Source organism: Petromyzon marinus, chromosome 22, assembly GCF_048934315.1.
Source record: "Petromyzon marinus isolate PM22_M1 ecotype Great Lakes invasive population chromosome 22, UKy_Petmar_22M1.pri1.0, whole genome shotgun sequence".
NCBI classification, from domain to species: Eukaryota; Metazoa; Chordata; class Hyperoartia; order Petromyzontiformes; family Petromyzontidae; genus Petromyzon; species Petromyzon marinus.
Window position 1 is genome coordinate 11,024,100 of NC_133688.1, and position 22,526 is coordinate 11,046,625.

The window sequence follows — 22,526 nt, forward strand, 5'->3', positions numbered from 1 at the left end:
TCCCGGATGACTCATCAGGAGGCAGTTCTCGACTTTGGATGCAGCAGAGGAGAATGAGCCGCCTCGCACTGGGCGCAGGTTCACTTCGACAGAAGGGGAAAGTGCGTGGAGGGTCAGACGTAGGTTTGGGGCTCGGTCGTGGAGGATCTTGGGAGATTGAGCGTTGCGATCCGATGGCTGATCCAGGACTGCGTTGGGAGCAGTATTGAGGTGGAGCGGGTATCGTTTGCTAACTAAATGTTTTTAGTTAGTTTGAGCAGGTAAGGCCCACTGAGCTATATCGGGTTTTTTTTTCAGAAGCGACCTGGCCACAAATGATAGCTCATCAAAGTGGCTTAGCATGTGTACATTTCTGGCAGTCAAATACTCTCAACGCATGTTTCTAAATGTGGAGGGAAAAAACAGACGACCCGAAAAAAAATCCACGCGACCACGGGGAGATAATTCAAACTCCAATTTTACAGGTGTTAGTGTCAGGATTGAGCCCACATCCTCCTGTATACCAGGCGAGGCAGTTAACATCTCGCCACTGTGGCGGCCCACTCCGCCACCGTGGCATTCACGAGCGCGGGCGAGGAGTCGACGGCATTTCCGAGGTCCGGCCCTTGCGTCTCCGCAGGTGATCGAGAGCAGCGACGTGCGCGTCGTGAACGGAGGCAAGACGCTGCGCCTGCTGCGTGCGCAGACGGACGACGAGGGCGCCTACGCCTGCAAGGCGTTCAACGTGGCCGGGGAGAGCGACAAGCACTTCCAGCTGCACGTGCTGGGTGAGGCCGCCGATGGCACGCCACGCAGCACCACGGCCGTAGCACCGACGCATTCCCCGACCGTAGACCCAACCCGGGCTGTGTCAGAATCTGAATATTTATTTATACTGGAGGAATTTGATGAGCTATAAAGCTCTTTTTCACAGATGTCCAGTCGGGGCGGGTAAGAACGTGACACCAACAACCAATCCAAAAGTACGATAATAGTGTAAACTACAATAAATTTAAACAAATCACCCAAAAAACATAAAAATGAATCTAAACCATCCCTATCCTACCAGGCAAAGCCTACTGAGGTGTTAACGAATTTTTCATCAGTAGTGAGCTGGCCACAAATGATAGCTTAACAAAGTGGCTTATCATTTTGACATTTAAAGCAGCAATTTAATCTAAATACTCTAAACACATGCTTCTAAATGTGGGTGGAAAAAACCGGAAGATCCAGAGAAAAATCGAAGGGAGAACATGCAAACTGAAAATACAGCAGGCGTCAGGGTCGGGATCGAACGCCCGACCTCCTGCATACCAGGCGATGAAGATAACATCACAACCACCATGGCGACTCTTAAATAAATATACAAAGTGTATAAGCTCAAATTGCATGAGTATATACATTTCCAAGCTTGAGAATGGCAGAAAAATAACACAATACCAGGACCAGATGTCGGCGCAAATAAATTTCCTACCACCCGGACACAGATTGCCGGTTTCCAGACTGTCCGTGTCAACTCTTGCTGTGGCGCTCGCCTTGCTAGGCGAGGCTTGGTGGATCACGTGGTATTGCGCAACTTTAAAAACCGACTGAGCTGTGGTTAGGTGGCCAGGAGATGCTGGTGCAGGAAGCGGGTTCGTGGGTCATCCGTGTGACCCTTTTGAGTTTTTTGCACCACTTATCTCCACGCGTGGGTTTCCACTGGTTGCTCCGGTGTTGTTCCCCACAGAGATAATTATCCAAGCGTCCCTTAGCAGGTCGAGGTGGTACAGGTGCAGCCCTGTAATATCCTGATCATGCCCCCGCTGGCAGAAGGGCCACCACTAGAATGAGCTTTCGCGAACGCCTGTAGCGAGTATATTTGGGAGTACCCACACTTTACCCCACCATACACGTGGCCTCCTATCGACTTACTGTGGTGTTATCCCTGTAAAAACGTGCCCATTGCTTCAACTGCCGCGCCAGGAGCAGGAGATCGAACCCGTGACAATTTGAATTTCAAGTCCAGTGCGCTGACCTTTGCACCGCAGCAGCGACGCCCTGTGGGGACCAGTCTGTGAATCAGAAATAATACTCAGGGTTGTTATCCCTCGATAAATAATTAAATCGACATGAAGATCCTGATGCTGCCAATCAAAGCAACACATGGACTCACATCTCCATGTGTTATGGCACAGCTGATGTCTTACGGCCCCGCCATGCATGGTCATTTGGTGTGCACGATGTATGTGGTGTTTATTCTATATATAGGGTGCCTCTGGTATGCACGTGTGTACAACAGCATGCACAGTATATGTAATATTGCTACACAGTATTTGGCTTCGGTGGTGTACAGTATATGGTGCTATGAAAGCAGTGCACTCGCGGCTAATTCCACATCGAATGTTGAGTTTATTTTCAGTTAGATGCCTTGAAACGAAGACGCGGGCATAAATTCACGTGGCGCAAAGCCGGTGACAAAAGGTCACGAATTCGTTTGCCGTACTCCGGCACTTTTCTGCCCTCCTCATGACGGCCTAGCCGCCTGTAAGTCGAGCACAGCACGTAACGATCTCCATGCGGCCCACCGACCTGTTGTCGGTGGTGCCTGACGTCCCATTGTCCTCCCCCCTGTTTTTTTTCCAGTGCCACCGAGCATCCAGGGCTCCGGCGTCCCCCAGGACCTCAACGTGGTCTTAAACAACGGGATCACGCTGGAGTGCAAGACCAGCGGTGTACCCGCCCCGCTGATACAGTGGTATAAGGATGGCAAGTAAGTGGCACGGGTGGCTGGGGTAGTGACAACCGTGAAGGGGAAAGTGGGGATAGCAATTGTTGCAAATCGTGTGTCCTCAGTCGAATGGCAATTGCGCCGTCAGTCATGTCGCAGGGCAAATTGGCGTCCGGAAATTCCTTACGTGGGCAGAGCGTCAAATTTTGCTTTGCATGATTTGCGTCGGATGACTTTGCAAAGACTTAATATAGGGCGCCATGGTGACGAGTTGTTAACTACCTCCCCTTGTATACAGGAGGTCGTGGGTTCGATCCCAACCCTGATGCCTGTCTATTTTTTCTCAGTTACATATGATTCTGTGTCATGCCAATCGGGCTGTCATTGTATTTATAAATAAAGCATACAAATCCAAAGGGATCGTGTGGAAGTAACCCCAAACATGCATACAAGACCAACGTGGAATGGGCTGAGGCCATGTCTGGCAGCTCGCTGCACGTACAAAGGCCGCTTTTATTGTTTGTTCGTCTGTCGTTCCTCCGCAGGCTGTTGGGGGCGAACGACCCGAACCTGGAGCTGAGCAGGAAGGGCCAGCTGCTGCGGATAAAGGCAGCTCGTCTGTCGGACCAGGGGCAGTTCACGTGTGCGGCATCCAACCCCGCCGGCAAGCAGACCAGGGAGTTCAAGCTCTCCGTGTACGGTGAGTCTCTCGACGAAGCGAAAAACTAAAAAAACTATTTTGAAATATTTTACCAGATAAAGCCCGCTCTTGAGCTGTATAGCTCTTTTTGAAAAGCGACCTGGCAGGTCACAAATGATAGCTCAACGAAGTGGCTTCTCGGGCGGGAAAGGAATGGCAGCAGCCAAATACTCTGAATGTGTGTTGATTCTAAATTTGGCGGGGGGAAAAAACCAGAGGACCCGGAGAAAAATACACATTCAAATATACAACAGGCATCAGAGTCTGGATCGCATCCACGACCTCCTGCATACCAGGCGAGGGAGATCTCGGGTCACCAGGTTCGTAGCGCGATGCGCTTACCGCAACACTACTGCTCCTTTCATACACCCATGAAGGCCGGCACGGCACGCGAGGCGGTAGGTGGCCAGCACCACGCCCGACCGCCTTTTTTTCCCAAATTGCAATTTGCACGCATCGCATCAGGCACTCGTTCGAGGCCGAGTCGACCTACGGTGAGGCCCGGGACCGGTGGTGCAGACAAACCGTCACTGGCTTTTGGTGGCCGTGAGCGACAGTCCATCGGGTTGCCGGGCAACACGCCGACCACTGAGCCACTGCCGCGACGTCTCATATGTTGCATGTTGCCGCCCGCCAATGCCTCCCCGCCCCCCAACCTCCCGACACCCCCCACACCACCACCCCCCCCCCCCCCCGCGTGCAATCAGTTCCCCCGAGCATCCGCGGCGCCGACGACGGCACGAGCGACGCGACGGTGCTGCTGGACGCGACGGTGCTGCTCGAGTGCGAGGCTCGCGGCGTGCCCCTGCCGGCCGTCACCTGGCTGCGGGACGGCCGCCCCCTTGGGCCCTCGGGGCCCGAGCACGCGTACGTGGAGCGCGGCCGCTTCCTCAGGATCCCGCGGGCACGAGTGGCGCACGCCGGGCGCTACACGTGCCGCGCCGTCAGCGCGGCGGGCAGCGCCGAGAAGAACTACGACCTGGACGTGCATGGTGAGGCCACTCGCGGCGAAAACTCTAAAACTATCTTTTAATTTTACCGGGTAAGGCCCTGCTAAGGTATACAAGGCTGTTTTTGAGAAGCGACTTGGTCGTCACAAATTATAGCTCCAACGAAGTGGCTTGTCGTCACGTGGAAATTTATAGCAGCCGAATGCTGTAAACGTGTGACGTTGATTCTTAATGTGGAGGGAAAAACTTGAAGACCCAGAGAAAAATCTAAAATCCACGCGACCACGGGGAGAACGTGCCAACTCCAAATATACAGCAGGCGACAGTGTCCGGATCGAACCCACGACCCCCTGTATACCTGGCGAGATTGTTAACATCTCCATGGTTTCCTTCTAGATGATGCCAATACCCATTAATGGAAGTGCCCAATCATTCCGATGCAGGACCCTCCGAAGAGTGTCTCTTTAGACTCAATGAGGCTTTCCTGGGTAAACGTTAGGAAATCGATGTTATCTACTACAACAATTCATCTACCATGCACGGTAGGTGATATCGGCACCTGCTGGCTATGTCGGGTGGCAGAGAGCAGCGCAGCAAAATCCACTGTTGTACTGTACTTCTACACTCCCACGTCTGTGTTTCTGTCCATCACGGACCCGCACTGTGATCAGCGTGGTGCAATCGGGCCCACACAAACCCCACTGCACCTTCGGCGTAGGGATCCCCTCATCCAGCCGTGGATCTACAAAGGGCTGCGCGTGTCCATGCAGACACTTAACATTAACGAGGTTCCTTGAGCTCGTGCGTGCATGCATGTATGTTGAACTTCTTTCGCACCGTATGTAGCCAGCCGTGGATAATCAGAGGTGTGGGGGGAAGGACAACAAACTAAACACAAAAATCAGTTCTAAAGAATTCAGTTTTCAATGTAGATTATTTAAAATTGCATAGCTCCAGTGGCTTGGAAAAGCATTCCAGACGGCCGCAGGAACGGACCTGAAAGCACGCGGTGCAAAGACCGTCTTTGTTCAATGGCAAGCCAAAAGCCGCTGCTGCAAGGATGACCGGAGTTTGCGTGATGGAATGGGAGTTGAACCCCAGGGGAGCTGACACAGGTCAGGGGCCAACTCAACCCATTACCCCTCACCCACTCCCCCAGACGAACCACCATGGTAATCCCTGTGTAGATTGCGCACGTGTTAAAGTAGCATGCGGATAACAACAACGCTTTAATACACCCAGGAGTGTTTTACACAAATGGGTGTCGGGGCTCCAGTGGCAAGAGCCGCAGATGTTGGTGGATTGAAGGTCTGAGCCACCACATTTAGGTGTGATTAAATTAGAATTAACCGATTGACAAATAATTCACTTGTATGTATGTTGAACTTCTTTCGCACCGTACGTAAGGCCTACCGTGCTGGTAAACCACCCCCAACGCTCCGTCTCATTCCACACCCCCCCCCTCACCGCCACCCCTGCAGTGCCACCGTCCATTTCTGGCGAGGGCGACCGTCCCCAGAAGAAGAAGGTGGTGTTGGGTCGCCCGCTGGTGCTGGAGTGCGAGGCGGCCGGCCACCCCGCGCCCACCATCGCGTGGCTCAAGGACGGCGTGGCCCTGCCGCCGGGCGGTGGGGACGGCGTGCTCATCACCCTGGCAGGCCGCAGGCTGGAGGTGGCGAGCGCCGGGGAGGGCGACGGGGGCCGATACGTGTGCGTCGCGAGCAGCGCCGCCGGACGGCAGGAGAGGCCTTACGACGTCGACGTGCTCGGTACAAAGCGTGCGGGCGTGTGGTGGTGTGTTTGTGTGCATGCAGTGGTGTGTGTGCGGTGGTGTGCGTGTGGTGGTGTGCGTGCAGTGGTGTGTGTGTGTTTGTGTGCGGTGGTGTGCGTGTATTTGTGTGCGTGCGGTGGTGTGCGTGTGGTGGTGTGCGTGTGGTGGTGTGCGTGCAGTGGTGTGCATGCGGTGGTGTGCGTGTGGTGGTGTGCGTGCGGTGGTGTGCGTGTGGTGGTGTGCGTGTGGTGGTGTGCGTGCAGTGGTGTGCATGCGGTGGTGTGCGTGTGGTGGTGTGCGTGCGGTGTTGTGCGTGCGTTTCTGTGCGTGCGGTGGTGTAGCGGGCTAGCGCTACGCTGCGCTACGAACCCGGCAGACCGAGTTCGATTCCTGCTCGCGGCCGACACCAGTGACGATTATCTGAACCAGTCCAGGGCCTCCCCTAGGTCGACTCAGCCTCAAATGTGTACCTAGGGCAATGTGTAGTAAACATCACCACTAGGGAGACAAAGGTGGCCGGGCGTGGTGTTGGCCACCCACCCCCTCGTGTGCCATGCCAGCCTTCATAGATGCTCGCTAATAGCACTTGCCCCAACACTCTGTTAAGACTACACGGGAGATCTTTGTCTTTGTAGCGGTTATTACGCTGCGTTGTAAACCCGGCGACCTGACTTACGATTATCTGAACCGGTCCTGGCGCCTCCCCTAGGTCGACGCAGCCTCAGTTGAGTACCTGGTGCAATGTTTAAAGACATCGCCACTGGGGAGACAAAGGCGGTCGGGCGTGGTGTTGGCCCCCTCGTGTGCCGTGGCGGCCTTCATAGGTGCTCGCTAACAGAGCTTGCCAACAGTCGTTTAAGGCTATAATATGGGGTGGGGGGTGGGGGTGGCGGAGGGGAAGGGGGGGGTGGAATTCGGAAGGTGGCCAAGGATGGCTCCTTTCCCCGGGCCACCGGGACGTCTAAGTACTTCTCTCCGCACCGCTTGTTAACGCCGTGCGGTGACCGCGACAGTGCCGCCCACGCTGACGGGAGGAGACGAGGGCGGCGAGAACAGCGTGGTCGTCGGCTCTCCGCTGGAGCTCGAGTGCCAGGCGAGCGGCACCCCCGAGCCCCGGATCACGTGAGGCTCGCACAGCTACACACGGCGCGGTTGGCACGGGCCTTGTGGCGACGGATGCATTGGTGGTGGCGGTGAGGCGGGGGGGATGCCCTTCCTGGCCGATTTCATCATCTCTTTGTAGCCCGGCGCCTGAAACCCCTCCGGCCCATGGGTTCCAGTGCAGTTGCAGTGCCTGCACAATTGACAGCTACGCAATCGCTTATGGTTTCGTGGTGTCATTCGATTCAACGCATTGGACCGATGTCCTTAAGGCGTCCCCCGTTTGAGATCAACTGGGTTTTAAAGATGCTGCCACTTAATGCATGAGGGGGACGCTCATTTTTCTGTCGGTGTCTGAGACCAAACGATGAAAGGAATCGATCAGTGGCCCGAAACTTAGAGACTACGCCTCGTGACGTCGTGGTTGCGGCCTCGCCTGAGCAGGTGGCTGAAGGACGGGCGGCCCCTCAAGGAGGGCGAGGGAGCCCGCGCGTCGGCCGACGGACGCAGGCTCACGGTGCCGCGCGCCCAGGTGGCCGACACCGGCCGCTACGCCTGCGTGGCCTCCAACGAGGCCGGCGACGACCGCAGGGAGTTCGACGTCACCGTCATGGGTGAGCCGGGGACGATTGCAGGTTGCGGTGGGATGGGGTGACTGGGGTGCGTCTCGGGCCTTCCCTGCTGAAGGCTCAACTGCCCCCTCTTCTAAATTGTCATAGCAAAATCTCGACTTAAAGCTTTCGTGACTTTACCGAAAGACACAAGGAATATGTCATAGCCAAGTCAATGTTATGATTTTTTGTTATTTAGGTTTTTTTATATTTCAGCAGGAGCCCGGTACAGAGCACGAACCGTGACGTGGGGGCGGGGAGGGCGGTGGGGGGTACAGAAACTCCACAGACAAAAGTCTCGAACTCTGTGCTCCTGAGTTTCGAGGAGGGGGTAGATTGGGGCCGCGAGCGGGGTGTGTGTGCTTTCATGTGGGGGGGGGGGGGAAGGTGGGGGAAGAGGATCTTAAGTAAGGGAGTCTAGGGAGCGGGATGGGGAAGAGGAGGGATGAGCAATGTCATGATATTTAACACCAGCGATAATTAAGCGACGGGCATCACAGGCTTTTATGGAATGCAATCGGGGGGCAAGAGCTCGAGCAGAATGCACGACTGACGGCAGCAGATCACGTTGCTGCTCATTCTGTCATCGGAGGCGGATCTAGAAAGTCACCAGGGACGGGAGGGGCGCTGTCCCAAAATTTGACACTTTTTTAATTGAGCCGTACATTAATTAAAACAATTCTATAAATGTATCTTCTCGAGTAAAATATCAATAAGACACCGATATTTGGGGTTTTGAGGGGAGGGAGGGGGATCGCTGCCTTCTCCCCCTCACCTACCCTTGGATTTTCCACCGCTGTTTTACATTCAACGTTTCTTAAAAGTTGGATTCACATTAACTGCATTGTTGTTCGGAATATTGAGTTATATTCATCTGAAGCCAGACACTAGGGATTTGGAGTCAACTTTGCAACAGTTGTAGAATCTGGCCAAAGGAAGGAAATATTCAAGAGGTGTGACCTCAGTGGCATCGGCCATGACAAGCTGGAGATCTTGATTTGCTATTTATTTTGTATCCAGCTCCTCATGGTGCTAAAAAAAAAAACATCGCTTTGTGAGAAGTCAAAAGCAGGCATCCTGTGGAGCGAACGAGCATTAAAAAAGCGATAGGCCGAGTGAAAATTAGCGCGGCAGCAGTTCTGCGGTGCCATCTCCCGTGCTTGCTCCCCGCCGTGACGTGGGACCGTGGGACTTTCATCGGTACGTCTCTGCACCACCTCGTGCCGCGACTCTGAGGCGTCGCGCGTTGTTGCTGTGCCGTGCAGTGCCGCCCACGATCCGCGTGATGGGGCCGAGCGAGCGAGCCGTCGTGCTGGGCAAGTCCATCACCCTGCAGTGCGTGTCCAGCGGCATCCCCACGCCACAGGTGTCCTGGCTCAAGGACGGCCGCCCCGTCGGAACGACGGCGGGGGCGAACGTCAAGGTAGCGAACTGCCGGTGTGGTACTGCCTGGTGCGTAAGCTTGACGCGCAGGTTCCGCCAGGCAGTGTTATGATCCATTATTGACCTTTCGCGTTTTTGGCCATGCAAGGATCCGAACAGGTTTGCGTCGCAAAGACCCTTCGCGACCCGGAACAGCCAAACGAATTAAACTGTCACATGCGTGCACCGTGTCCGTGCGGTTGTCTGGAGATTTGAAGGAAGTTCCCGTTGTGATGGGTTTTCTAAATTTTCAGGAGCCGTTGGATCCGAATTAAGTGCTGTGCTTTAATATATTTTTTTACTAATTTATCAAAACATACATCTAGATATCCAAGGCGATGCTAAATTTGTAATCCGATTCTGTAAAGGTAAAATTTGCCGATTCACTTCTAAAATCCCGGCTTGCAGCGAGGGGATGGTATGACGCGAGCACGGGCTTCAAATGTCCCTCTGCGCGCTGGGATTCATGGACGAACCCGGCGCAACGTCCACTCTGCCACACACGTCGCAGTGCAGTGGCGACGTAGCCAGGAATCGCGGCTCCCACCTCGCGAAGGGAGGTCAAGGAACCCAACGGTGCTTGGACCTCCGATTCGCACGGTTGGCGGTGCGGAAGAAGTTCAACATGCATACGTACGCAACATCACTCGAGGGCACTATGGTTTTGAATTTCACTTACTTCTCATGATACCGAAGCCTCTGACTTGTGTGCAACAGCTAGGGAATAACAGAATAGGTACAGTGAGGGAAAAGAGTATTTGATCCCCTGCTTATTTTGTACATTTGCCCACTGACAAATAAATGATCAGTGTATAATTTTAATGGTAGGTTTATTTGAACAGTGAGAGACAGAATAACAAAAATAAAATCCAGAAAACGCATGTCAAAAATGTTATAAATTGATTTGCATTTTAATGAGGGAAATAAGTATTTGACCCCTCTGCAAAACATGACTTAGTACTTGGTGGCAAAACCCTTGTTGGCAATCACAGAGGTCAGACGTTTCTTGTAGTTGGCCACCAGGTTTGCACACATCTCAGGAGGGATTTTGTCCCACTCCTCTTTGCAGATATTCTCCAAGTCATTAAGGTTTCGAGGCTGACGTTTGGCAACTCGAACCTTCAGCTCCCTCCACAGATTTTCTATGGGATTAAGGTCTGAAGACTGGCTAGGCCACTCCAGGACCTTAATGTGCTTTTTCTTGAGCCACTCCTTTGCTGCCTTGGCCGTTTGTTTTGGGTCATTGTTATGCTGGAATACCCATCCACGACCCATTTTCAATGCCCTGGCTGAGGGAAGGAGGTTCTCACCCAAGATTTGACAGTACATGGCCCTGTCCATCGTCCCTTTGATGCGGTGAAGTTGTCCTGTCCCCTTAGCAGAAAAACACCCCCAAATGCGTTTTTCTGGATTTTGTTGTTGTTATTCCGTCTCTCACTGTTCAAATAAACCTACCATTAAAGTTATAGACTGATAATTTCTTTGTCAGTGGGCAAACGTACAAAATCAGCAGGGGATCAAATACTTTTTTTCCCTCACTGTACATCCTTTGGCAGCATGGGCCTGTACAGGGATGTATGGATGTAGTCGTCGGAGTCAAGGAGGGGGGCAGGGGGGGGCCCGGGGTGTGAAAGGGGTTTGGGTAAAGTTTGAGGGGGCCCCCGATGGTTTTGCCGACGGTGGCAAGCTTGTTGGTGAAGTACGCGCTGAAGGAGGTTGCGAGCTTCATTGGTGCAATGTGGGTCATGTGACTGGGTCATGTGACTGGGGGCCAGGCTGCTGCTAGGATGGAAGAGGTCTTTGAAAGACAGTGATGATGCTTCGCACGCACTACTCAATGTGGCCCTTCCAGATCCACCCTGATAGGGTAGCAAAACACCGCTGCCTCCTGCAGGCACATCGCCCTCCTTCAATCAGCTGTGTCAAGAACAAAAATTATCCCTGCACGATCCACCAACCCCCACTTCCGAAGTGCCGGATAGGAGTCCGCGTGTGCTCGATGGCGAACACAGCCGGAGAATGTGCTCGAGCAGAGGGATTTTCAAAGCTCGACAGCAAAATTCCATCGTTGACGGATCTGAAATGGTGTAAGTTACTAACGTCCACTTTAACCGTGGTCTGTGCATTCGGCAACGCCCTTTTGTTCCGTTGCCATGACCCGCGCGGTGTTATTTTTCGTAGCGATTTGAATATAACGCGCGGTGACGTTGAGTTGTGTTTCCACTCATGGCAATAACTGCACACACTGTTTGAAAAAAATGCATAGATTGCATTTTTGGCGGTCATGTTGAAGAAAAGGAAAGGCAATTTGTGTGAGCCAGATGCTCCTTGCATGTTTGATTTGAAGTGCTGGTTCGTGTCAGAACAAAAAAATATTCCTTTGTATAGACACACTACGCGCGCACATCCAGACACACCCGCGCATATACGGTTTCTCTTTTAGAAGTTTGAGTTAATGTGAAACATCTTAATGAATGAAATACCAGTGGTATCACGTTGCCCTGTAGACAACCGCGCTAATTGGAGGTGCCGGGGGAAGGAGAACAAACTAAACACGAAAAACTGTTCCCAAAGCAATGAGGTTTCAACCTCGATTAATTAAAACGTGCGTGGCCCCAGTGGCTCCCCTAACATCGGAAGGAAGAGCGTTCCAGGCGGCCACAGAAGCGCGTCTGAAAGCGCCGCGCGACGGTGCGGTGACCATCGCTGTTCGACGGGCAGGACGACCGGAGTCCGCGCGTCACGACGGTTTACGCTCCTTGACGTAGCCGCAGCGTGGAGTTGTCCCTTCTCGAACCGCGCTGCTCTCGCCCCGCCCCCACCGCCGCCTCCGCTGCAGGTGGAGGGTGGCGGGCGCATGCTGCAGGTGAGCGGGGCCGCGCGCGAGGACGCCGGCCGCTACACCTGCGTGGCCACCAGCGCGGCCGGGGAGGCGCAGCAGGGGGTGCGCCTGCACGTTCACGGTAAGTGGGGTGCCCCCCGCTTTCTCTCCTTTTTCCGTGGCCCTCTCTCACTGGCCCCCGAGGTGGGGGGTGGGTTTTTTTCTGAGAGTTTTGAGCGTTGAGTTTCGTGTTTTGTTTGTGATGCCGACGATGGTCCCGTTGTTGGCATGGTCGCGAGGTTCAAGGGATATTCGCGGTGCTGCCCAAGCACAGCAGCAGCAGCAGCGATGGCAACAAAGACAAAACAATCTTCATTGTTGCAGAGAGCGAGTACGGGGGGGCCCTCAATTAATATCGCACGGCAAAGAGGTGTTTAGCGGTCGTCAATGAAATGCACGCGAATAAAAAAACAGTGGAAATATAATGAGAGGAGCAGACTCCGGAATAAATGAGGTACAGGTGGAAGTAAGCTCTATATTTTAGTCTCACGGCGACATCAACACACGCGAATTGGGGAAGGGCACGGGTGGTGACAAGGGCTGCTTATATATTTGTACACTCGCAGACAAAAGTCAAAGTCTCCCTCCACGTTTAATTGATCAATCGGATCATGCCCCTCTCAACTGGCAGCCCTAAGCCAAGTGTATACATTCCACAGTCCTATGGTAAGGACCAGTCACTTAAATCCATAGATCTGTGTTGACTTATCCCAAAATGTGGCCCTCCAATGAGGATTTGAATTCTCAGCCTTCCAATATTCACTGCAATAATAATCGCTGCACTGCCAAATCCCCTACTGTACATATCTACACTGGAAAGTTAATCCAATAGTGTGCAACTCGCAATCACAAAGTTCAAATCCTGGTCGGGCGTCGACTCAGCCGATCAGCCCTCTGTGGTTGATGTAATAAGTGCCACTGTGTGGGGAGAGGTCAAGAGTGGTTGTCCTTTTGGAGATACATCTTTTTACCATAGGAATGTGGAATGTCCACAGCGTCTGAGCGCTACCCTTTGCAAAATTTGAGCTGTGAGTGCGTATGGTTATTTTATTGGGTTAATCTAAACGACAGGCCCAAGTTAAATTCCTGGTCATGTACATCACGTTCATCATCAGCCCTGATCTCATTCACTGCTGAATGAAGGCCCCCTCATGTCGTCCCACGATTCCACGATCCATCTCACCCCTGCACATTTGCCAATATATTTTTTCCATCTCTACGATGGTCATCCTTTCGGGTGTCGAATGTCCTTGGGCTGCCATTCTATCACGCCTCGTCCATCGACCCTCATTTCTCATAGCAAGGTGTCCTACTCAAGCTGACATCCCAAAATAGTCGGTATGATTTCAATGATGTTTGTTCCCTGATCTAGCTCTGCCACCTTGTGTCCTGCCCAAGCTGACGTTCCGTAGCAATACGATTTATAGAATGTGTTTGCTCCCTGATCCACGTGCTCCCCTTCTGGTCTCTCAATGTTATCCCAACCACGCATCTCACCACACACTTTTTTGTGCACTTTTCGACTTTTTTGTTCCATTTCCTTTGCCGGTGTCCGTTTCCCGGTCGGGCTTCACTGGGGGCCTTTTGCGTTTGCATCCCAGAGCCTCCGAGCATCGAGGGCAGCGGCGTGCGCCACAACACCACTGTGATCGTGAACAACCCAGTGGAGATGGAATGCGTGGCGAGCGGCAGCCCCACTCCAGGTGCTTCACCTTCACCTGTCTCTAGGCTAAAAGCTAAACTATCATTTTTATTTTTACCAGGTAGGGCCCACTGAGCTATATGGCTCTTTTTCAGAAGCGACCTGGCCACAAATGATAGCTCAATGAAGTGTCTTATCATCGTGTGCAAATCTGTAGCAGTCAAATACTCTAAACGCGTGATGTTGATTATAAATGTGGAGGGAAAAAACGGATGACCCGGAGGACAATCCATGCAACCACGGGGAGAACATGCAAACTCCAAATATACAGTAGGCATCAGGGTGAGGATCAAACCCACGACCTCCTATCGACCAGGCGAGGTAGTTAACAACTCGCCACCGTCTCTGCTTGCCTCCTCAACATCGAGGCACGAGAGCCAGTAGCAGAGCCTATTTAATATTCTTCATTTGATGGGGGCGGGTCAATCAATTAGTACCACTTGATTTTCCAACACTGGCTCGGAGACATACGATGTGAAAGAAGTTCAACTTACGTTCATACATTGGGGCCAAGCCTCGCCCCATGCTCGTTTGAGCAGGTAGACACTTTTACTTCACTCGACTTTTAACGTGAAAAGCTTCTCCGCTCTCACCTATTTCTGAGTGCCATTCTTGCTCAGCAAGTGGCATTCAATTCAATCATGGTTTTAAGCCGATTCAGAAAATATTGCCCATTGCGACAAGGCCATAACTTCAAGTTACTATCTGTCATTTTTGTGCATTTGAATCCGTGTCTGTGTGTGTCTGTGTGTGTAAGCGGTAGTGTAGTGTGCGTGTGTGGTGAGCAGTGGTGTAGCTGTTAGTGCACTGCGCTACGAACCTGGCCACCCGCTCAACACCAGTGACAATTATCTGATTCATTCCTGAGATTCCACTGGATCGACTCGGCGTCAAATGAGTACCCGGTGCGATGTGTGTAAACATGACCACTGGGGAGACAAAGGCTGCCGGGCGTGGTGCTGGCTACCCACCCCCTCGTGTGCTATGCTGGCCTTCATAGAGTGTTTGGCTGCTTTAATTTTTCCACATGGTAAGCCACTTCGTTGAGCTATCATTTGTGGCCAGGTTGCTTTTGAAAAGAGCTACATAGCTCAGTGGGCCTTACCTGGTAAAAAAAAAAAGGTTTAGTTTCATAGGTGCTTGCTGACATCACTTGCCCCAACAGCCTGCTCAAGGCTATACGGGGGGGGGGGGGGTGGGGGGGGCAATCGTCGTCCTTGCACGAACATTGCGTACGCGTTTGTCCACACAGTGGTGTCGTGGCAGAAGGACGGGCGGGCCATCGCCGGCGCCGGGCAGGGGACGCCCCCGCCAGGCGTGGCGCTGCTGTCCCGCGGCCGCGTGCTCCGTCTGGAGAGCGCCCAGGTGGCCGACACGGGCCGCTACACCTGCCTGGCCACCAACGTGGCGGGCCGAACCGAGCTCATGCACAGCCTGCAGGTCCACGGTGGGTGGCGCACACGGCCTCGTCCAAACGAGCGCTGACGTCGCCGCGGATGAGGCGTCCAAAGAAAATGCATTCATCGCGCACAGCACTTGCATTCACTGTCCCTCGCTGCCGTATACCGGCGTCTCCAGTGATTTGTTTGGTCCACGGGTCACAGGGGAGGGTGGGGGGTGGACACGGGGTCAGCGCCATTCCTTTGAGAACGTCCGACCGCCAACTGAAATTGCGCAATTTGCTGGAGTTTGCGCATCAGACGTAGATGCCACCGGTTCTTCACGTTCTGCAGATGTTGACGCCACCACCGCCTTCTATTGCGCGGCGGTTGAACTCACGACTTTCGGTCCGAACCGGTAACTGGACATACGGACCTGGTTTGTTCGTATCTCGGTGGAGTTTGGGCAGCGTGCGTGACGACGCACTGCGCCCCGGCGCCCCCTCGTGATCACTCAAGCCTCAGTGTTTACAACGTCGCCCCATACCGGATACTGTGCTACCCGACAAAAGCAATCTTCACCGCATCAATCTATATCATATTTACACTTGGTATATGATATCTTTTTGGGGTATCTTTAGCTTTTTTGGTACTTATTTAACGTATATTTTTCAGAGATTTTTTTTTTCAAAAAAATTACCCCAACGAACGTATCCGAAATTTATGTCATTCGGTCAACGGTAAAATAGGTTTTCGATTAATGTTGTTTGACATCATGTCGCGCGTTCCAGGAACGCATGCCCAACTAATATGGAGGACTTACTGTATTTAAAGACATTTTGTCTTCAGGACAATGAGGTGACATTGAAGCACTGTTCTTTGCACAGTGGACATTTTTGTTACGGCACGCCACCGCACACACCGCAAAATAACGACAGACGGACAACGGGTGGCAAAGTAAATTTCCCGGGAACAGCGTTCCGGGAACGTCCGGGTTGAAGCGACGCGCTGAGCTTGTCCCGCCCGTGCGCACGCGTAAGTTCGTTCGTTCGTTCAGCTCGCACGCCCCTTGTTCTTTGTGCACCGCGCAGTTCCCCCGAGCATCGCGGGAGGCACGGACACGGTGGCGGTGGTGGTGAACAACCCCGTGAGGGTGGAGTGCGAAGCCAGGGGCATCCCCGCACCCACGCTCACCTGGCTCAAGGACGGGAGCCCCATCTCCCCGCTCACCTCCAACGGCATGCAGGTGGTCAGCCCCCCCCCACTCCCCCGGCAGTCGTCTCCACGCTCGGGCAGTGTTCTGGTGGAACCGCAGCGCGACTCGTTGGGATGTAAACTTACCCGTATAACCTCGTGTACGTCGTGCGTGGGTGCAGGGTGCATTTATGCGTTCTTTACGTTGACGGACCATGAGCAGTGGGGACAGCAATGGAGAGGCTGTCATCCAGCAGTGGATTGAGCATGACTGATGATGATATAGCATAATTTCCGTCTGGCTGGAAATATATAGCATCTGAAATTCTTTTTTCGAGGTTAGACACAGGACATCATCATCATCATTTCTGATGGCAGAGATGATGATGCTGGTGATGAAAGTGGCGGTGATGATTATAGCATTGATGTGGATGATGATGAGGACAGTGTTGACGATGATGATGATGATGTTGTTGCCAATGGAACAGATCCTGTCAGGAGGGAGGATCCTGGCCTTGTCCAGTGCTCAGATATCGGACACCGGCCGCTACACATGTGTGGCGATCAATGCTGCCGGAGAGGAACAGAGAGACATCGATCTGCGAATCTACGGTGCGATACAACAACAACCACCATTCGCCACTAAGGGCCGATGGCGTCACCACATTGATGGTGCCAGGCTAGTTTCACTTTAAGGCCGCGTGAAGTGTTGAACGCCCGCTGGCAGGCGGTCACCGGACAGACCCAGGTGCCATGGGTTGACCGACTGAGATTACTGGCCATTGTACCACCTGTGCCCCCTACTATGCCAACTTGCTGTGTTTTAGCCGCCCGGCGCTCCGCTCATTCTTGTGAGCATCGCTCAGACACAGACATCCACACCCAGACACCCACTCCCAGACACAGACACCCACTCCCAGACACCCACTCCTAGACACAGACACCCACTCCTAGACACAGACACCCACTCCCAGACACAGACACCCACTCCCAGACACAGACACCCACTCCCAGACACAGACACCCACTCCTAGACACAGACACCCACTCCCAGACACCCACTCCCAGACACAGACACCCACTCCCAGACACAGACACCCACTCCCAGACACAGACACCCACTCCCAGACACAGACACCCACTCCCAGACACCCACTCCTAGACACAGACACCCACTCCTAGACACAGACACCCACTCCCAGACGCAGACACCCACTCCCAGACACAGGCACCCACTCCCGGACCGACCATTCGTCCCGGCTTTCCTCGCCTGCGCTAATCCGTGCGCTCCTTCACCTCGTTAGCTAAACCCGCTTTTGTTTTGCCCCTGCCGCCCCAGTGCCGCCCAACATCATGGGCGAGGAGCAGAACGTGTCGGTGGTGCTGAACCAGCCGGTGCGCATGGAGTGCCGCAGCAACGCCATCCCGCCGCCCACGCTCACGTGGCTCAAGGACGGGCGGCCCCTGCTCAAGAAGCCCGGCCTCACCGTGTCCGAGGACGGCAGCACGGTGCAGGTGAGCCCCGCGCACGAACGGGGAATAGCACCGGGTGCTGCTCGCCGCAGATGGGAAGGCGAGGAGCGCGGCACGCCCAAGGCGTGCCACTCGCCTGCGAGATGTTAACTGCCTCGCCTAGTACACAGGAGGTCGTGGGTTTGATCCTGACCCTGACACCTGTTGTATATTTGGAGTTTTGCGTGTTCTCCCCGGAGTCGTGTGGATTTTTCTCCGAGGTCTCCAGTTTTTCCCTTCACGTTTAGAATCAATACGCGTTTCAAGTGTTTGGTTGCAATACATTTTCACGTGATAAGCCACTTCGTTGAGCTATCGTGTGACCAGGTCGCTTCTGAAAAAGAGCCACATAGCTCAGTGGGCTTTACCTGGTAAAATACCAAAAAAAATTATAGTTTGCATAGACATGGAATGTGAATGGTACACAGCAAATTTTCTTAGAGCACTGCAGTGGAAACATAAACCGAGGGTGAAGAGTTGAAGAGGACACCAGTTAAGAGGCACGTTACAGGTGACCAGCAGCACAACCCACGGGTAGAGGGGGAGGTCGCGTCAGGTGAATCAGCGATGCACAACAGTTGCGGCACGTCACCGGCGCGTTGGCTCAATGCACTGCAGCATTAACGTTAGCTCCTGAGACATTTCACGGTGTGTCTCTGCTAAACTCTCAGCACCCCCTCACTGAATCTAGGGTTCTCGGTCAAATTTCTATGAACACGGCATGAACCCCGCCACTTCAGACCCCCACTGACCGTTCCACCATCGACCGTTGCCACCCATCACAATTGTGCACAAATAAAAACTATGAGCTTCGGCGGCAGGGTGGATGCAGTGGTGACGCTTTGAACCTCCCAGCAGGAAGGGCCTGGGTTCGATTCCCGACTCTGGCGCATTTCTGCACACAGTTTGTATGTCCTTCAGCACACCGGCTTCATCCGGCTCCTCCTGTTTCCTCCCAGAGATAAACAGAAACAAAAATACCACACAAAGTAACTGGTGTTGGCCAAAACATCCCGACTTCTAAAATAACTACCTGCAAATTACGAAATTGGGATTGTGCAAAGCGAAATTGCCCCCTCATGGCGAAAACTTGGCAGGTCGCTCCTGCAATCGAGTCTTGAGACTCGGCGAGGCATTCGTTGAACCTTCAAGGGAGAATTCACGGGGTAAGCGTGCGCACGGAGTCAAAAAATTCAAATGAACGTCGGCCGGGGGGGAATCCTCAGTCGCGCGTCGCTAATCACCCCGTCCCGTCCGCTCCCCCCGGGCAGATTGACAGCGCGCAGGTGATGGACACGGGGCGCTACACGTGCGAGGCAACCAACGTGGCCGGCAAGACGGAGAAGAACTACAACGTCAACGTGTGGGGTGCGTGCCCCCCACGCCCCACTCACCCCGGGCACCCAGAACACGAGACAGAGACAAAGATCCCCCATATAGCCTTAGCAGACTGTAGGGGCAAGTGCTGTTAACGAGCACCTATGAAGGCCGACACGACACAGGAGGGGGGTGGGTGGCCAGCACCATGCCCGGCCGCCTTTGTCTCTCTATTGGCGAAGTTTACACACTGCACTAGGTACTCACTTGAGGCCGAGTCGATCTAGGGGAGGCCCAAGACCAGTTCAGATATTCGTCACCTCTGTTGGCCATGAGCGGGAATTTAACTTGTGTCACCGGGTTCGTAGCGCAGCGTTCTAACCACTACATTACCGCTCCCTACACATACGCATTTAGCTTTGGTGTGACGTGCGTACTTATCAGTGGCACGATATATTTCGGCAGGGCACACACACACACTCGACTCATTTGTAACAGATGTCACGTGATTTAGTTTATCTTCGTTTCGCCGGGTGAGAACTCAAGAGACGAGGATGGTCTCATTTACAACAGTGAACCTCAAGCGTTAATCTGCAGTAGGGGGCAATGGTTGCAATGCGTGATCCCAGTTGAGTAAATAAATTTGCGGCGTCGCCTTCGAATGATGCAAACTTGTATCCTGATGCAAGCACACAACGGCGTGCTCTTGTGAAAGGCTTCAGGGGATCTGCAACGCCCACTGTGGGTGAAGCAGACGGCGCGTAGTTTTATTCCGGTTATTACAAATGCAGTAATAATCAGGGCGGCCGCTGGATTCGAACCGTGAACCTCTGCAAGGGACGCGCTACCGCTTATAGGCCACGTGACCGCCGTAGCGCACGTGCGACGCTTATGCACTGCATAGCAATGATGCGACGCACGCGTTTAACAATGGCATATTCGCGGAACAAAAGTGGAACGCACATTTACCGCTGGGCATGACCCTGGAGTAGCACGAACACACACACACAGCGGCCTAAGCAGGTGAGACCTAGCTCTCATTCATAACCCTTTTCTACGTACGTCATCGGAACGGAATCGGAAGTACTTTAAAAGGCTATGTGGGAGGGCGTGTGGCACAGTTTGGCGCCGCAAATACGCGTTCAGAGATTTGGTGGTGAACGGGGACCCACAATGCAACTTGCAGATGTCTCACAATGAGAAAGGGGTTGACAATTCGAGACATACGGACGTAACGATGACGGGCGCCATGGCAGGCACGTGCTCGCTCGCTCACGCTCTCACACGCTCTCGCTCGCTCTCACACGCTCTCGCTCGCTCTCACACGCTCTCGCTCGCTCTCACACGCTCTCGCTCGCTCTCATGCCCTCTCACTCGCTCTCACACACTCTCGCTCGCTCTCACGCGCTCTTGCTCGCTCTCACGCGCTCTCGCTCGCTCTCACGCGCTCTCGCTCGCTCGTGCGTATGTGCTGAGGCTCACCGTGCGTGCGTGCGGCTGCTCTGCGTGTGTCATCCCCTGTGCTCGGCGCTCTTCAGTTCCCCCGAGCGTGCGTGGCGCCGGGGAGCCCAGCCAGCTGAACGTCATCGAGGGCAACATGATGAGCCTGGTGTGCGAGTCGACGGGCATCCCTCCGCCCGCGCTCTCCTGGAGAAAGAATGGTGAGCGAGCGCGGGAACTGCAACATTTTTTATTCATATACCAGGCGAGGCCCGTTGAGCTATGTAGCTCTTTTTCAGAAGCGACCTGGCCACAAATGATAGCTCAACGAAGTGGCTTATCATGTGGAAATGTATGTACAGCCAAATCCTCTTAACGCCTGATGTTGATTCTAAATGTGGAGGGAAGAACCGGAGAACCCCAAGAAAAATCCACGTGACCACGGGGTGAGACACACAAACTCCAAATATATAGGCGTCAGGGTCGGGATCGAAACCACGACCTCCTGTATAGCAGGGGAGGTAGTTAACATCTCGCCGCTGTGGCTCCCTCTTGCCACCCGCCGCCACACTCGTGGGAATCCCGTGGGGAAGTCTCTGTGCCTTGCGACGTGATTCCTGGACCATTGTTGTGCAATGTCCCTTAAGTACTCTGTCTCGTTCTCTGCAATGTGTTTGTCTTTGCTTCGTTGTTGCTCCGCTCACGCACCACGACTATCCCTTATGAAATAGCCGGGCAACCGGCTAATTGAAGCCATCATCTGTGTGACAAATCAACGTAAACTCAACACTCAAGGACCGCTCGCCGACGAGCAGGAGCCGAGCCTCGTGGCTCACGAGGGTTTGGTGTCACAGATGCAGGCCATGATGCTGATCCTGGAACGCAACTGAGCCATACCTGGGACGGAAAAAAAAATCTTATTTTTTTCACGGTGGACGTGGTAACATGTCTGGCTCTTTATGTTTGGTTTGTTTTTGTCTCCTTATTTGCCTTTCCAAATGTAATTGCCTCTCTTTGCCTCTTTTAGGTCTACCTTGGTCTATATTTTATGTCATCATATCTGTTTATTGTCGCTTTATCATCGTTCTCTCTGTATCGTTTTATCTCTCTGATGTTTTCTTGATGCCAATTTTCACCTCCGTTTGTGTCTTTCATTTGTAATCTTGTGCATTGGAGGCAAGCGTTGCTTGATCAAGCCGATTTGTGAGACTCCCAATCCCTCTAGGGCTGTAAAGTGGGCAGCAGATGGCAGCACAGAAGGTGGCTTCGTGAACCCATCTGTGCGGATATTTGAATATTGTTTTCTCTGATTGTTTATTTCTGGGCTCTCCAGTTTCCTGCCACATACAAAGCAATTCTGAAAATAGAAACGGCCAAACATTCCAATGTAGGATGCTCCTGAAAAATAATCCAGAGACCCAAGGAAGCTTTCCTGAATAATAAATAAAGATTACTTTATCTATAGAACTATAACCAGATAGTGGGGCACTCTTAGAGCAGACCTTGGATGTTTGGTGTCAACTGTACAGCACTTGTGGACTCTGGCAGAAGGAAGGACGCAATGGCATTGTGGCATGAATCACATTTGCTATTATGACCTTTTGACCTTGATGTTCAGGTGAATTCCTGAACAAATTTACCTGATGCAGGCAGTGATGAGAAGGAAACTGGCACTGCTTGGACACACATGTAGTAGGATTGACAACAACAGGAAAATTTAAAGTGTGCTGTTTGGAAAAAATGGAAGGAACCGGAAAGAGAGGAAGTCCTCAGAGAGATTGGCTGGATGACATCACAAAAGATGGGTGCCAGAAAGATCTGGCCACTACTTGACATTATTGGCACAAGACAGAGAGG

The 22,526-nt window shown here is 53.1% G+C and overlaps 1 protein-coding gene across 3 annotated transcripts in view; it reads left to right on the plus strand.

Moving 5' to 3' along the window:
- Positions 1–22,526, plus strand: part of HMCN1 (hemicentin 1) — a 279,869-nt gene that overhangs the window by 160,619 nt on the left and 96,724 nt on the right. For all 3 annotated transcript variants that reach the window (XM_076068718.1, XM_076068719.1, XM_032959068.2), the window contains 16 exons: positions 620–767; positions 2,605–2,731; positions 3,235–3,389; positions 4,097–4,381; positions 5,821–6,108; positions 7,124–7,232; positions 7,656–7,825; positions 9,088–9,245; positions 12,084–12,207; positions 13,727–13,828; positions 15,080–15,274; positions 16,298–16,452; positions 16,889–17,012; positions 17,740–17,915; positions 19,184–19,280; positions 20,768–20,890. In XM_076068718.1, the coding sequence (XP_075924833.1) occupies positions 620–767; positions 2,605–2,731; positions 3,235–3,389; positions 4,097–4,381; positions 5,821–6,108; positions 7,124–7,232; positions 7,656–7,825; positions 9,088–9,245; positions 12,084–12,207; positions 13,727–13,828; positions 15,080–15,274; positions 16,298–16,452; positions 16,889–17,012; positions 17,740–17,915; positions 19,184–19,280; positions 20,768–20,890 (2,536 nt within the window). The remainder of the gene's footprint in view (positions 1–619; positions 768–2,604; positions 2,732–3,234; positions 3,390–4,096; positions 4,382–5,820; positions 6,109–7,123; positions 7,233–7,655; positions 7,826–9,087; positions 9,246–12,083; positions 12,208–13,726; positions 13,829–15,079; positions 15,275–16,297; positions 16,453–16,888; positions 17,013–17,739; positions 17,916–19,183; positions 19,281–20,767; positions 20,891–22,526) is intronic.